Source organism: Nyctereutes procyonoides, unplaced genomic scaffold (genome assembly GCF_905146905.1).
Source record: "Nyctereutes procyonoides isolate TBG_1078 unplaced genomic scaffold, NYPRO_anot_genome, whole genome shotgun sequence".
Classification (NCBI taxonomy): domain Eukaryota; kingdom Metazoa; phylum Chordata; class Mammalia; order Carnivora; family Canidae; genus Nyctereutes; species Nyctereutes procyonoides.
Genome location: NW_026575136.1, coordinates 21,107,343 through 21,119,934, shown reverse-complemented (window position 1 = coordinate 21,119,934; position 12,592 = coordinate 21,107,343). Strand labels below are relative to the sequence as shown.

The following is a 12,592-nucleotide window of genomic DNA, read 5'->3' as shown; positions in this document are numbered from 1 at the left end:
ATGAATCATAAAGTCAATTCAATCAGTATAAAAATTTTTTAGAGTGAATTCTGTAAGCAAAATACACGGAGCATGTTCTCAGTAGGTTATATTTGACTTCTAAATTCCATTCTCTCACCTAGTTACACAGAATACAAAGCTACTGACCTTTGCAAATATAGCCCATGCATTTTTTTTTCAGGCTTTTGACTAATTAGACAACAGAGAAAAATGTAACATAAAAGATAAATCATCCTGGTCATTTTTCAATTTCTTCAACATTGTAATTTTTCAATGTAAATAGGGTGACTCTGATTGGTACACAATGCCTAAGATACAAAGGCACCATATAGAACATTGTACACACTAGGCCTAAGAAATGAATTTCATGGCAGTAAAGGCTTTCTAGCTTCACTAGTAAAATCCCATTGACCCAAGGCATCCTTCAAGATCTCCCCACCAAATACCAGTATCTGTGGCAAATGCTTGATGAGAAAGTTCATCAAAAAGATCACCTGATGTAGTCAAACCATCTCTTTAAAATATTTCTTTATGTATTCATCAAATATTACCACGTGCTATCTATGATTTACTAGTTAATTCATAGTTTACAAATCTTGTAACTCCCAGTACAGGACATGACTTATATTGGGTGTTACAGGGCATTAAAATAAAGATGACTCTGCCTTTAAGGGATTAAAAACTACTTCCTTCCTTTTAGTAGATACTACAGCCCACTTTTCTCCTCTTCCACTGAATATCACTTGGTTATAATTCACCTCCATCTCTTTCATCAATACCAATTAAAAGGAAGCAATATCTAGTCACGGTAAATTCTCCAGTTAACTCTATCATCAACACATGTCCTCTGATACGGCTCTACCAACTACTTCCTCCACTAACGTAAATGTTCAGTGAGCTCCTAACAAAGTAAAACTCAGCTCTTACCCTGTAGCCACTGAAGCTACTACTCTTTTTTTTTTCCCCTCCAAAAGAAACATCTTCCACCTCTCCACTTCTACTTTAGCTCATCCTCACTCTTAGCTCATTGTACCATGATTTCTGACCTAACTAAATCTGCCAAAGCAGCTCTTCTAATGATCACCAATGACATCCCTAACTACTAACCACTCTTTTTTATTCCCCAAGTCTTAATGATATTTCACATCTCTGATCAACTGATAACCCTTTGCTTCCTTTACAAAGATTCATTTTCAGTTATATGTGTGACCTTGGCTATTGCAGGTTACTTGCCCAAGGTCACCCACAGGCAGCAAGTTACAGAGATGTAATTTAAACACAGATATGCCTATCATCGGAACCCAGGTTCTTAACCACTCCTTTGAACTGGTTTTCAAAAATGAAGCAAAGGCTATTCCATGGAAGAACTTATCCACAACCTTGTGGATAAGACAATCTCTGATGCAGGGTTCAGCAAGCTATCCAGAAGCCAATCCAGCCCATTGCCTATTTGTGTAAACAAAGTTTTACTGGAAGTCAGTTACACTCATTCTTTTACCTATTGTCTGTAGCTATTATCACACTCTAATGGCAGAGTTGAATCTGTGGTTCAGAGGTTGTGTGTTCACAAAGCCTAACATTTTTATTATCTAGTGCTTTACAGAAAAAGTTTGCAATGCCTGTTCTAACTATCTGTTTTTTTAGGTTTATTATCTGAAGATGATAATAACTAACTCACCTATCTGTAGTAACAATTAAGGAAGACCCCATATCTGGAATATCCTAAAGAAAGCACACACCCCAAAATATGGCCTATTGTGTAAGCCATGCTCTATAATCCAGCATTTTGGGGGGGGGGGGAATCCCACCCCGCCTCTATCTATCATGCCCCTTCTTTACTGGAGGAGTTTTGCTCTCCTTGTACTCCATCTCCCAACACTACAAGAGGCTGATGTCTCCTATTACAAACAATCTCAAAGCCTATTCCATGAGTTGTTTATTAACATCTCTGCCATTCTCCCTTCAACCAGGGTGGGATCTCTGAAATCATCTTGTCTCAACTCTTCTCTTGCTCATCAGTCCTATTTATTCAACCCACAAAATAGCTTCCAAGCCATTCCCTCTTCAACATTTCCTCTCCCTACTCCTACCCTGGGCCCCACTGACTCTATCAACCCAACAGCCTCACAATTCATTTCCCAAACAATATATGTATGTGTCCTGCATACAAATGTCAGGCGTGGCAAAATATTTCTTGAACAAATTATCTCCTTTCAGGACTCTTCAATATCATATTGCTGCCCCCTGAGGTAAGTACTTAGCTTTGCATTCTAAGAGACTCCACAACATGATTTCAAGCTACACCTCCTCACTAACTTCACACTACATTTCCTGGGTATTTTCTATGCTTCATGTACTACGTAAAGCACTGAAAATAAAAATATGAGAAACTCAGCTCCTGTCCTCAAAAAACTCAAAATCCAATAGGGAAGACAGTCCTTAAACCTAAAGAAAGGGGAAAAAATTACCCATACAAAGTAAAGTGATTTAAGGAGCACAATAAGAATGCAAGAACTAATTCTGCCACAAGAGGCAGAGAGGCTAAGGTTTAGGGGTGGCTTCCTTAACCTCAGAGGAGAGGGATTAAAGAAGAAAGGGTGACGACAGGAAAGGAAACATAGGATATGGGATGTAGGATCTCTACCATTTCTGTCTACCATTTCTCCACCTTTTTTTTCTAGAACAGTGATTTTAAACCAGAGGCACTTCTTCCCCACACAGGGCATTTGGCCATTACCGAGAGCCTATTTGATGGTCATGCCTGGGCAAGAGAGGCAACTACTGACATACAGCAGGTAAAGGAAAAATGATTCTCAACATCCTACAATACACAGGACAGCCCCTCACAACAAAGAATTAACCAGCCCAAAATGTCAGTAGGGCTGAAGCTGAGCAACCCTGCTCTACAGCCTAAAAGAGAGAGCCTCACGGACATAATTGCAAGATGTGTTGGACTGCTGACAATACAGAGATAGCAAAGGAGGATGAGTTATGCCTGGACAACCTCGCTCACCAAAATCAAAGGGGAGAATGCAAAGCTGAATGGAGGGCAAAAGGTGATTAATAAATGTTCCACATCTAAGGCCTCGTGAACAGGAATAGATCTGATCATCAGGCCAAGACAATCAACTGTGAAGGAAGGGAAAAGACCCGGGCAAAGAGGCTGAAGCAGAGGCCATCAGCGCTTTCTGTTACACATCATCCAATTCAATGCATATTTATTGCACAGCTGCTACTAGATGTCATGAGGGAAACAGCAATAAATAAGTCACAATCCCTGCCTGCAAGAAGGCTGAATTTCAGTAGGAAGACTCAGAAAAGTATGTAAGTTAATACAGTACAAGAGAAATTAAGATACTTGTCCTAAGAGAAACACACAGGGGTTCAGATACACACAGCTTGCAAGGATTCAGTGCAGTCGTAAAGAATAATTCCACTGAACATCCTCTCAATCTTCCAGTGAAAGAAAAAAAATCAGAGGAAAAGTAAATCCCCTACCTTTGTTTGCAAGGCTCTACATGCCTGGCATAATTAACAAAATTAGCAATATACAATATGTGTTACTCCCAAATAGCCCAACTGTTAACATTAGTCTAACAAAGAAAAGGTAGGATTCTTTCTATAGAGTATTCTCATGGAGATTTTACTTTCTATTGAGAAACCCATGAAAAAACTTAGTTCCAATATCCTAGAGTCAATCCTACAGCACTGAGAGGCTCTTAGTTATGTTTTGTTTTGTTTGTTTTAACTTTGGGTGGGTTTTATTTCTCCTGAGGTTAAAAAGCCGTCCAGAGGACAGCTCTTTAAATATTCCCCTCAAAAGGAGTCTCAAATCTAACATGAGAAAATAGAGAAATCCCTAATGGTCCAGCCAACATACATTTTTCATAAAGTGATTACCCTCTTGCAGCCTCAGCTTCCTAAGCCTTCCCACTTCTATAATTGTTTTCCTTGTAGGCCAGGCAACAATTACCACTGCTACAAGACTGAGGAGGTTCACAGGCAATATATTTTACAATACATAAGTGTAGTGTCTCTGATATCTGGTGCTTTTATCACTAATTGCACTATAAAATGCGCTATTAAAACAGGGACAAACAAGATTGTAAAAATCACATAATGGACCATGACCACTTACAAAAGCCATTCATAAATGTTACTGTACCACTTATTTTTCTTTAATTTTTCAGTTGTATAATTATTTTTCCAAATTTCTATTTCTAGGGGATACCAAGAAAAAACATATATTTGAAAATTATATAACATACATATTTGCCCTTGCATATACTATTTTGTAAATGGGCAAATAATTAAAATTTTTTGGAATATCAGACAATGTGCTAGGAATAGTGAATTCCTAGGGATAACTATGCGATCTCTTAAAAGAAATTATAAGCACAGCAAATGCATTTAAGCCATGGTTTCTATTCAAACTTCAGAACACAGGACAGAAAATATGAAAGAAAATGCAGAAGGATTTCATAATTCTAATCTATGAAACATATAATACAGCAAAGCCAGTAATCCATTTAATATCTTGGGGAAAGATAGAATGATCAAATATTACTGCCAATTACTAGAAGACATGGGTCACTGGAACCACCAAGAGCATTTTATGTCATCGGCTCTCAGCATTAATTTGCAAGCAAATTTTCAAGTTTGTAGATAAGCCTTTCAAGTTGTTCGTTATTTTGCCACGTCTAACCATTAAAAAAAAAAAAAAAAAAAAGGGACTCCGGAATAAGAGAATGAAAATAACAGTATTTGTGTTACCCACTAATAAATTCTAATGAATACTTGGATGCACCTGGGAATTTTAAGGTGTGACTCAGATGAAATGCTGGGACTCTCTGTAAGTTTCATTTAGCCATTACCAGAGACAAGTGAGTTCTAACCACAGAACATAAATGCCACAAACCAAATAGTGGCTAGCCTCTATAAAACTAACAGCAAGTAACCCATTAATTGAGATTATTTGTTCTTCTTCTCATAGGATAATCTTCTGTCAACTGAAGAGGTAACTGCTGCCATAATGTGAATATCAGAGGGAAAGTGTGATTGATCTCAGGTCCCAGAGCACTTGCACAAGTCTACCGTACCTCAAATATCCTCCCTAAATCCTTGTAATGGCCTAAACTTACTAAAATCAGAATCTTTTGCTTTTAAAACAAATGAGCAGTCACAATTAGAAACATCTTAATTGTACTTAAATTATTGTTTTCTTTCTAGAGATAAAAGTTAGTGCTCCACCAGTGAGAATGGGGAAAATTAACAAGGCAGGAAACCACAAATGTTGGAGAGGATGCGGAGAAAAGGGAACACTCTTACACTGTTGGTGGGAATGTGAACTGGGGCAGCCACTCTGGAAAACTGTGTGGAGGTTCCTCAAAGAGTTAAAAATAGATCTGCCCTACGACCCAGCAATTGCACTGTTGGGGATTTACCCCAAAGATACAGATGCAATGAAACGCCGGAACACCTGCACTCCGATGTTTATAGCAGCAATGTCCACAATAGCCAAACTGTGGAAGGAGCCTTGGTGTCCACCGAAAGATGAATGGATAAAGAAGATGTGGTTTATGTATACAATGGAATATTACTCAGCCATTAGAAACGACAAATACCCACCATTTGCTTCAACGTGGATGGAACTGGAAGGTATTATGCTGAGTGAAGTAAGTCAATTGGAGAAGGACAAACATTATATGTTCTCATTCATTTGGGGAATATAAATAATAGTGAAAGGGAATAAAAGGGAAGGGAGAAGAAATGTGTGGGAAATATCAGAAAGGGAGACAGAACATAAAGACTGCTAACTCTGGGAAATGGAACTAGGGGTGATGAAAGGGGAGGAGGGCAGGGGGTGGGGGTGAATGGGTGACGGGCACTGAGGGGGGCACTTGACGGGATGAGCACTGGGTGTTATTCTGTATGTTGGTAAATTGAACACCAATAAAAAATAAATTTATTAAAATAAATAAATAAATAGATAAATAAATAAATAAATAAAATCTTTTATAAAAAATGAAAAAAAAAGTGCTCAATCTTTCAACGGGAAGACAGAAAAGCAAAAGGACAGATAAGAGAAATATTTGCTCTCATTTAAGAAATGGAAGTCACCTGACTCCATAAGAATCATTTTTAAATATTTTAAGTGGTAAGTATACTTACTTTTTCAAAAAAAAAAAAAAAGTCAAATACTTGAAATAGCAAAAACGATGTTGGATAGATAAAAATCAGAAGCTTGTTTTTCAATGTCCTCTCCCAAAAGGTATTCCTTAAGACATGCCAAACTGTGTTATAAAATGGAGTGGAATGGGGAGTATACACATGAACCCACATACAAAACTTACTTTGTCAGACGCCTCAGAAGCCAACAGGTTAGTTGCAAGAGTTTGCAGCTTATGATGGGCCATGTTTTTAAGAGCAGCAAGGCTACGCCGTGTCATGGCTTGCTTTAGGTTGACCGCCGGATGACTGAGAGAGTCCACTGCAGCAGGAACGGCTTCATCGCAAGCATTCAGTATCTCCACTGCTGTGATCCCCATCACACAGCGATCCAAAGCACCTGGAAGACGTATACATTCACAGTCAGTGCACATAACACTATAACTGCTTCTGGCCATTTTTTAGGGAAAGAAAATGCTTTGTCTTTTTTTATGTGTCAATACTTTCCTCAGGGCTTCCCTCCTCTGATGACCTTCTACACAGCATTATCTTAATCATTTCTCCTGTAATGCCCCAACCACAACTTCACAAGAAAGCCAAGTTTATTTTTTTTAAAGATTTATTTATTTATTCATGATAGACACACACACACAGAGAGAGAGGCAGAGACACAGGAGGAGGGAGAAGCAGGCCCCATGCCGGGAGTCCGACATAGGACTCGATCCCAGGGCTCCAGGATGGCGCCCAGGGTCAAAGGCAGGCGCCAAACCGAAGAAAGCCAAGTTTAAAGCCAAGACCTCAACAACTTCCCCTAAATTTTTCCACTGTCAACTTCCAAGACGGTCTTCTTGATACTCCACATCATTACTCTACTATATCAATTTCTATGACTTCAACTTCCCCTAAGTTGTCTATCAATCCCAAACAAAAGAGCTAAATTTTGCTATTCTCATTTTTTCTACCTTAATAATTCCCGGAGCTTCTCTTTCTCTAGGAAATCTCTGTAAAACAAGGAAAAATTATAATTTCTCATTCTGTCTGTAAATGTCTTGACTTTTATTGTTTATACCCAATCAAATGTTTCTCTGTATATTTGTGAAAATAACTACTATTCCAACTTATAACCACTTCAAAGCTTCTTCATTTGGCCATTGTTTCCACTGATCTCTATCTATGCATTTCATGTCTAAGTTAGGCACAACTCCTTCCTATAACGCAGACAGCTTTTCTGTACACTTTGTTTTCTATAGTACACAGCCATCACACCAGGCAGAGAAGGGTCTCAGTCTATGGATTTGTACATAATCTTCTGAAGATTATAATAAGAACAGTGAAATAATGATGAAGTTTACTTTAATTCACTGGGCATTCCTCCAGAGTCATTCTAAAAGAGGACAAATCAATTTTGAAAAATAACCATAGAGAACACCAGAAACTTAAATGTCAACAACATACAAGAGTTTTATTGTGTCTTTGAGCTAGTATCCAAACATATATTATTCCCGATGCTGAGTTTTTATATACATGCCATTCAAGTTTGCCCTTCCCCTTCCTTAAAGGGCTTAACTTTGGACTCACTGTCCCCTTTCCAATAGTAGTCCTGGAATTAAATCATGGTGATTTTAGTATTAACACAAATCACTGTTTTACTAACCAGTTCATTGAATCTTGACCAATATATTTTGGAAGGCAAAGCATAGAAAGGAATTGTGACCTGAAACTTTTTGTGTATGTATACTCTAACAGGATTTCTAAGTTCAAAAGTGTTCAAAAATCACCAGCACATATGATTCTTTCACACATCCTGATCTCTTGGCTCTTTGAGTTCCTCTACTCCAATAAACTTTGCCCTACACTTGACCCCAGCCAATGGCCACATTATAATCTTCTTGTTACCAATAACTAAATCCCATTATGATCCCAACTTCAAAAATGCCACTCTCTGATAGTGGCTTCCATTCTTTACTTCGATCCTCTGATACAATAATTCCTCATTCAGCCCTGACTCCAACAGTTCATTAGCCTATCATGCTTGCCCTGTCCCTCACTTCCCTATGTCCCATAAACTAAAATTCCATCATCCATCCTCATAACTGCAGCTCTGTTCTTATCTCGCTTCCTTGCACCAGCCAAGCAAATTCCAACCTTGGTTGTTGGTTTTTTTTTTTTTCCAACCTTGGTTAAATCCAACTTTCCACCTATGCCAAACCTGTACAATGAAGATGAATATGAATGAAGAACATGCTAAAAAATCCACTTGAAATTCATGACCACTGATCTCAAGGGGTCCTTAATGACCACATTTCCACAGATCTTTCATTTTCCTACTCTCCTAATTATTTTATACCTTTTCTCTCCTCCAATCTCCAACACCCCATTTTCCACCCTCACCTGGCTGAAAAGTTGTTTCCTAGCTCATTTAGAAAGAAGCAATTAAAAAGAAGCCCTACCAGCTCCCATTACCATATCTCCACTCATATTACTCTATAATTACACGTGAACTATCCAAACACCTAACCTAACACACTTGTAGCTTAAACCTGATCCCTCTCGTCTGCCCACAGATATCATTTCAGCAATTCTCCCCTTTCTCTTTTTCCCATACCTACTTGATCATTCCCACCAGCACATGATCATTTCCATCAGCATATAAACATGCAATTATTTCACCTGTTAAAAAAAAAACACAACACAGACCAATAACAACAACACACTTGACCCAATATCTCTTTCCAGCTGGTATCCCATTTTTTATATCATCCTCTGTATTTGCTACCTACAAATTTTTCTCCTCCCATTTTTCCTTAAACTTACTCAAATCAGATTTCACCCAAATATGCAGAGAACCTTCCTCTCCATGTTGCTAAATCCAATGTTTAGTTCCCAGTCCTCATTTTACTATCATTCAGAATCAGCAATACTTGTTCTTCCTCTCTACTCCTTGAAACACTTTTTTTTTTTTTCACTTGGTTTCTAGGCAATCACACTCTTCATTTTCTTTTTCCTGGAGAGTCCATTTTAGTCTCCTTTGCTGATTTCTTTCACATCACAGAAATATATCTAAGCCCTGGAGTGCCCCAATTATTATCTACTTGTATCCTCTTTGTAATGCACCTAATGTCATGACTTTGAGTATCTTCTCTGTGCTAAGAATTCCCATATTTACATCACCTGCTCTGATATCCCCAACTCAACCCCTGAGTTCTATATACAATTCACTAATCAACACCTCTACTTGAATGTCTAATACTCAACTCAATATAAAAAAAATTTAATTCTTCTTTCCAAAATCTACTCTTCCCATTGTCTTCTCAATGTCCAGAAATGAATTCCATCCTTTGAGTTGCTCATGATTAAAACCTTGGATCATCTTTAACCCATCTCATTCTTTTATGCCCCTTATCCAACTATCAGCAAATCCTGTTCACTCTCCCTTCAAAACATACTGAGTTTAACCACCTTTCACCAGCTCCACAGCTACCACTCTAGTGTAACAATCCATCATCTCTTATTGGCTAGAGGCAATAGCATAAAAGCTAATCTCAATGCCTCTACTCTTTAACCACTTTCAGGCTATTCTGGAAAAAAAGCAGGAAAATAATGATTGATAGGACAAAATTCAAATCAATAAAAATCAAACCAGAACTGCCACAGAATTTTTAAATAGCAAACGAGGACACTGAAAGTTATTATAATTGTATTCCAGATGTTCAAAAGTTTGAATAAAGAGACATGGAAGATACCAAATGACCAAAATCACACTTAAGGAGATGAAAACTACAATGTCTGAGATGAAAAATACACTAAATGGGAACAATGGCAGATTACACATTGTAAAAAAAAAAAAAAAAAAAAAAAGACAAACTTGAACACTGAGAATAGCAACTATATAAAATAAAACACAGAGGAAAAATGACTTTAAAATGAAAAGACAATCTGGAATCTGCGGGCAATTTTAAATAGCTTAATAAACATATAACTATAGCCTCTAAAGAGAGGAAAGACAGGGAAGGACTGAAAACATATTTGAATAGAGAATGGCCAAAAAGTTCCCAAATTTGTTGAAAACCACACACCCACATATCCAAGAAGTACGACAAACCCTTGGCAAAAGTGATATGAAAAAAACTACATTCAACTTCTCAAAATCAATAATAAAGAAAAAAAGAAAAAGTCTAAAGCTGTTGGAAAAAAACAGACAAAGCACATACAGAGGAACAAAGCTAAGAGTGACAGCAGATTTCTCATTAGAAATAATGTAAGCAAGAAGACGGTGGAGTATTAAAAGGAAAAGAAAAAAAAAACTATCGATCTAGAATTTTCCAACCAGAAAAAAAATCTTAAAAATGAAGATGAAACAAAGAGTTTTATAGACACAAAGAAGTTGAAAGAATTCACCATGCCTAGACCTGCACTACAAGAGATATTACATATTAGGCAAAAAGAAAATCATTCCAGATAGAAATTTGGATCTATGTAAAGCAACAAAGAGCAATAGAATGGTAACTACACAGGTAAATATGCAAGATTTTGTTATTATTCAAATTTTCTTAAAGAGACTATTTAAACAAATAAGCAAATAGAAAAAAATAATGTTCCAGGGCATTGTCTGGCTCAGTTATGGGAGTATGCAACTCTTAATCTCAGGGTTGTGACTTTGAGCTCATTCTGAGTATGATTACTTAAAAATAAAATCTTAAAAAAAAAAAAAAAAGGAAAGAAAAAATAACGAAAGAATGTTCCAAACGAGTGAAAACCCTGAGCAACATAGGAATGATATAAAAGATAAGAAGTAGTAGAGAACAGCCCAATTATTCTTGAATAGAATTATTCTTTGCAAAAAAAAAAAGAATTATTCTTCACACAGAGCAACTGGTCTATGTAAAAGAAACAAAGACAAAGGTAGGAAGATACCACACTGCTAAGGGCCTTGTCATAAAAGCTATAGGGAAGAATTTTTTTTCTTTAATTAAAACAGTACATGAACCAAAGGTTGCTGTTGTTACACTTCCTAAGATTAATTTGCCAGCACAGTACAGGATGGATTAGAAGGTAGATAAAGAAGACAGGAAAAACAATAAAGATAGCCTACATGTGAAAAAATAAAGTCCTGAGTTAGGATAATACTATGGAAACCAAAAAGGAAACTGATGGGTACCTAACTGGAGAGACAATTGTATAGGGAGCTCCTGGTGGGGAGGTAGCAAAGACAAGTCATATTTCCAGTATAAGAACCTCTTCCTTCAAAATTCCAGAGTGAATCATCCATAGGGAAAAAAGAAACTGATTATACTGGTTTTACCATGATTTTGGAAAGGTATCATTTTTTCTTAATCATTTCATCCTCTGTGCCTTTGCCTGTCCAATGGTATATTTTTGTAATAGAATACAAAACAAAAATGTAGGAGATATGGAAAAGCTGATGATAATGCCATACAATGTGAAACAGAAACATAAACTCAAATCTCCACTGTATTAATACTGCAGGCAAAGGGTCAAAATGTGAAGAAAATACTTGCTACTAAACTCTTCCTCTAATACCAAAAGATTGGGCTGAAGTGCCATTTCCTGATTCTCTCTGGTAATTTTAGTAACAAGACAAAATTATCAGTTTAAATAAGTAAAAATGTTTAAAAAGGAAAATATTTATAAAACTTACAGACTAAACTACACCAATTGCACTTATAAATCCATTAAAGATACCATCAATTGACTAACAGGCAAATGTTTTGCATAGGATTGAAGTATACATTACCAAGGAATTTCAGAAAATTTATGCCATTTTATATAATCAATAAAATGAATTGACAATTTCAAATAAATAAAAGTATTAAGCAAGAATAACACATACTAAAGCTTTACTTGTGTGAAAAATCCAATTGACACTTATGCTTTTGATTATCCAATTTTACATGTTTTTAGCAGACATGAATACCCTTTGATTCACAATTCTCTGCTACCTTTTATTAGATAATTAAGTTTTTACAAAATGACTTTAATGCATATTTCATAAAGTAAATGTAAAAACAAGAGTATTTCAGAAAACTCAGAGACAGAAAACAAACAAACAAAAAAGATAACACAGCAAAGTGACAGGACTTCCTACACTAATTTCTAATATATATGGCAAGCACTATTGGCATTTGCATCTGTATGAGAACACCTAGTAACTGTCTCTGCATGAAGTCTTTGATGTGAGAATCACTTTTGTTCTGTAACAAACATGATAAAAATAGACACACGAAAATGCTATTTTAGCTTGGTAATGGTGAGATAAGAGCATCTTATATAATCAGTCATTACTAACAGCATGCCACTGTTTCCCAAACAGACCGGATTTTGACCTTGTCAAAGGCCTGTGGGAAGGACTCTACTCGCCTACTGGGAATGTCAAATATAAAGAAAGAGAGGTCTCTGAAGAGCT

The 12,592-nt window shown here is 36.7% G+C and overlaps 1 protein-coding gene across 5 annotated transcripts in view; it reads right to left on the bottom strand.

Annotated features, from left to right (window-relative positions):
• The window catches only part of LOC129495477 (WD repeat-containing protein 7), a 353,352-nt gene that overhangs the window by 270,708 nt on the left and 70,052 nt on the right, over positions 1-12,592 (bottom strand). For all 5 annotated transcript variants that reach the window (XM_055303010.1, XM_055303012.1, XM_055303011.1 and 2 more), the window contains one exon: positions 6,354-6,568. In XM_055303010.1, coding sequence (XP_055158985.1) covers positions 6,354-6,568 — 215 coding nt within the window. The remainder of the gene's footprint in view (positions 1-6,353; positions 6,569-12,592) is intronic.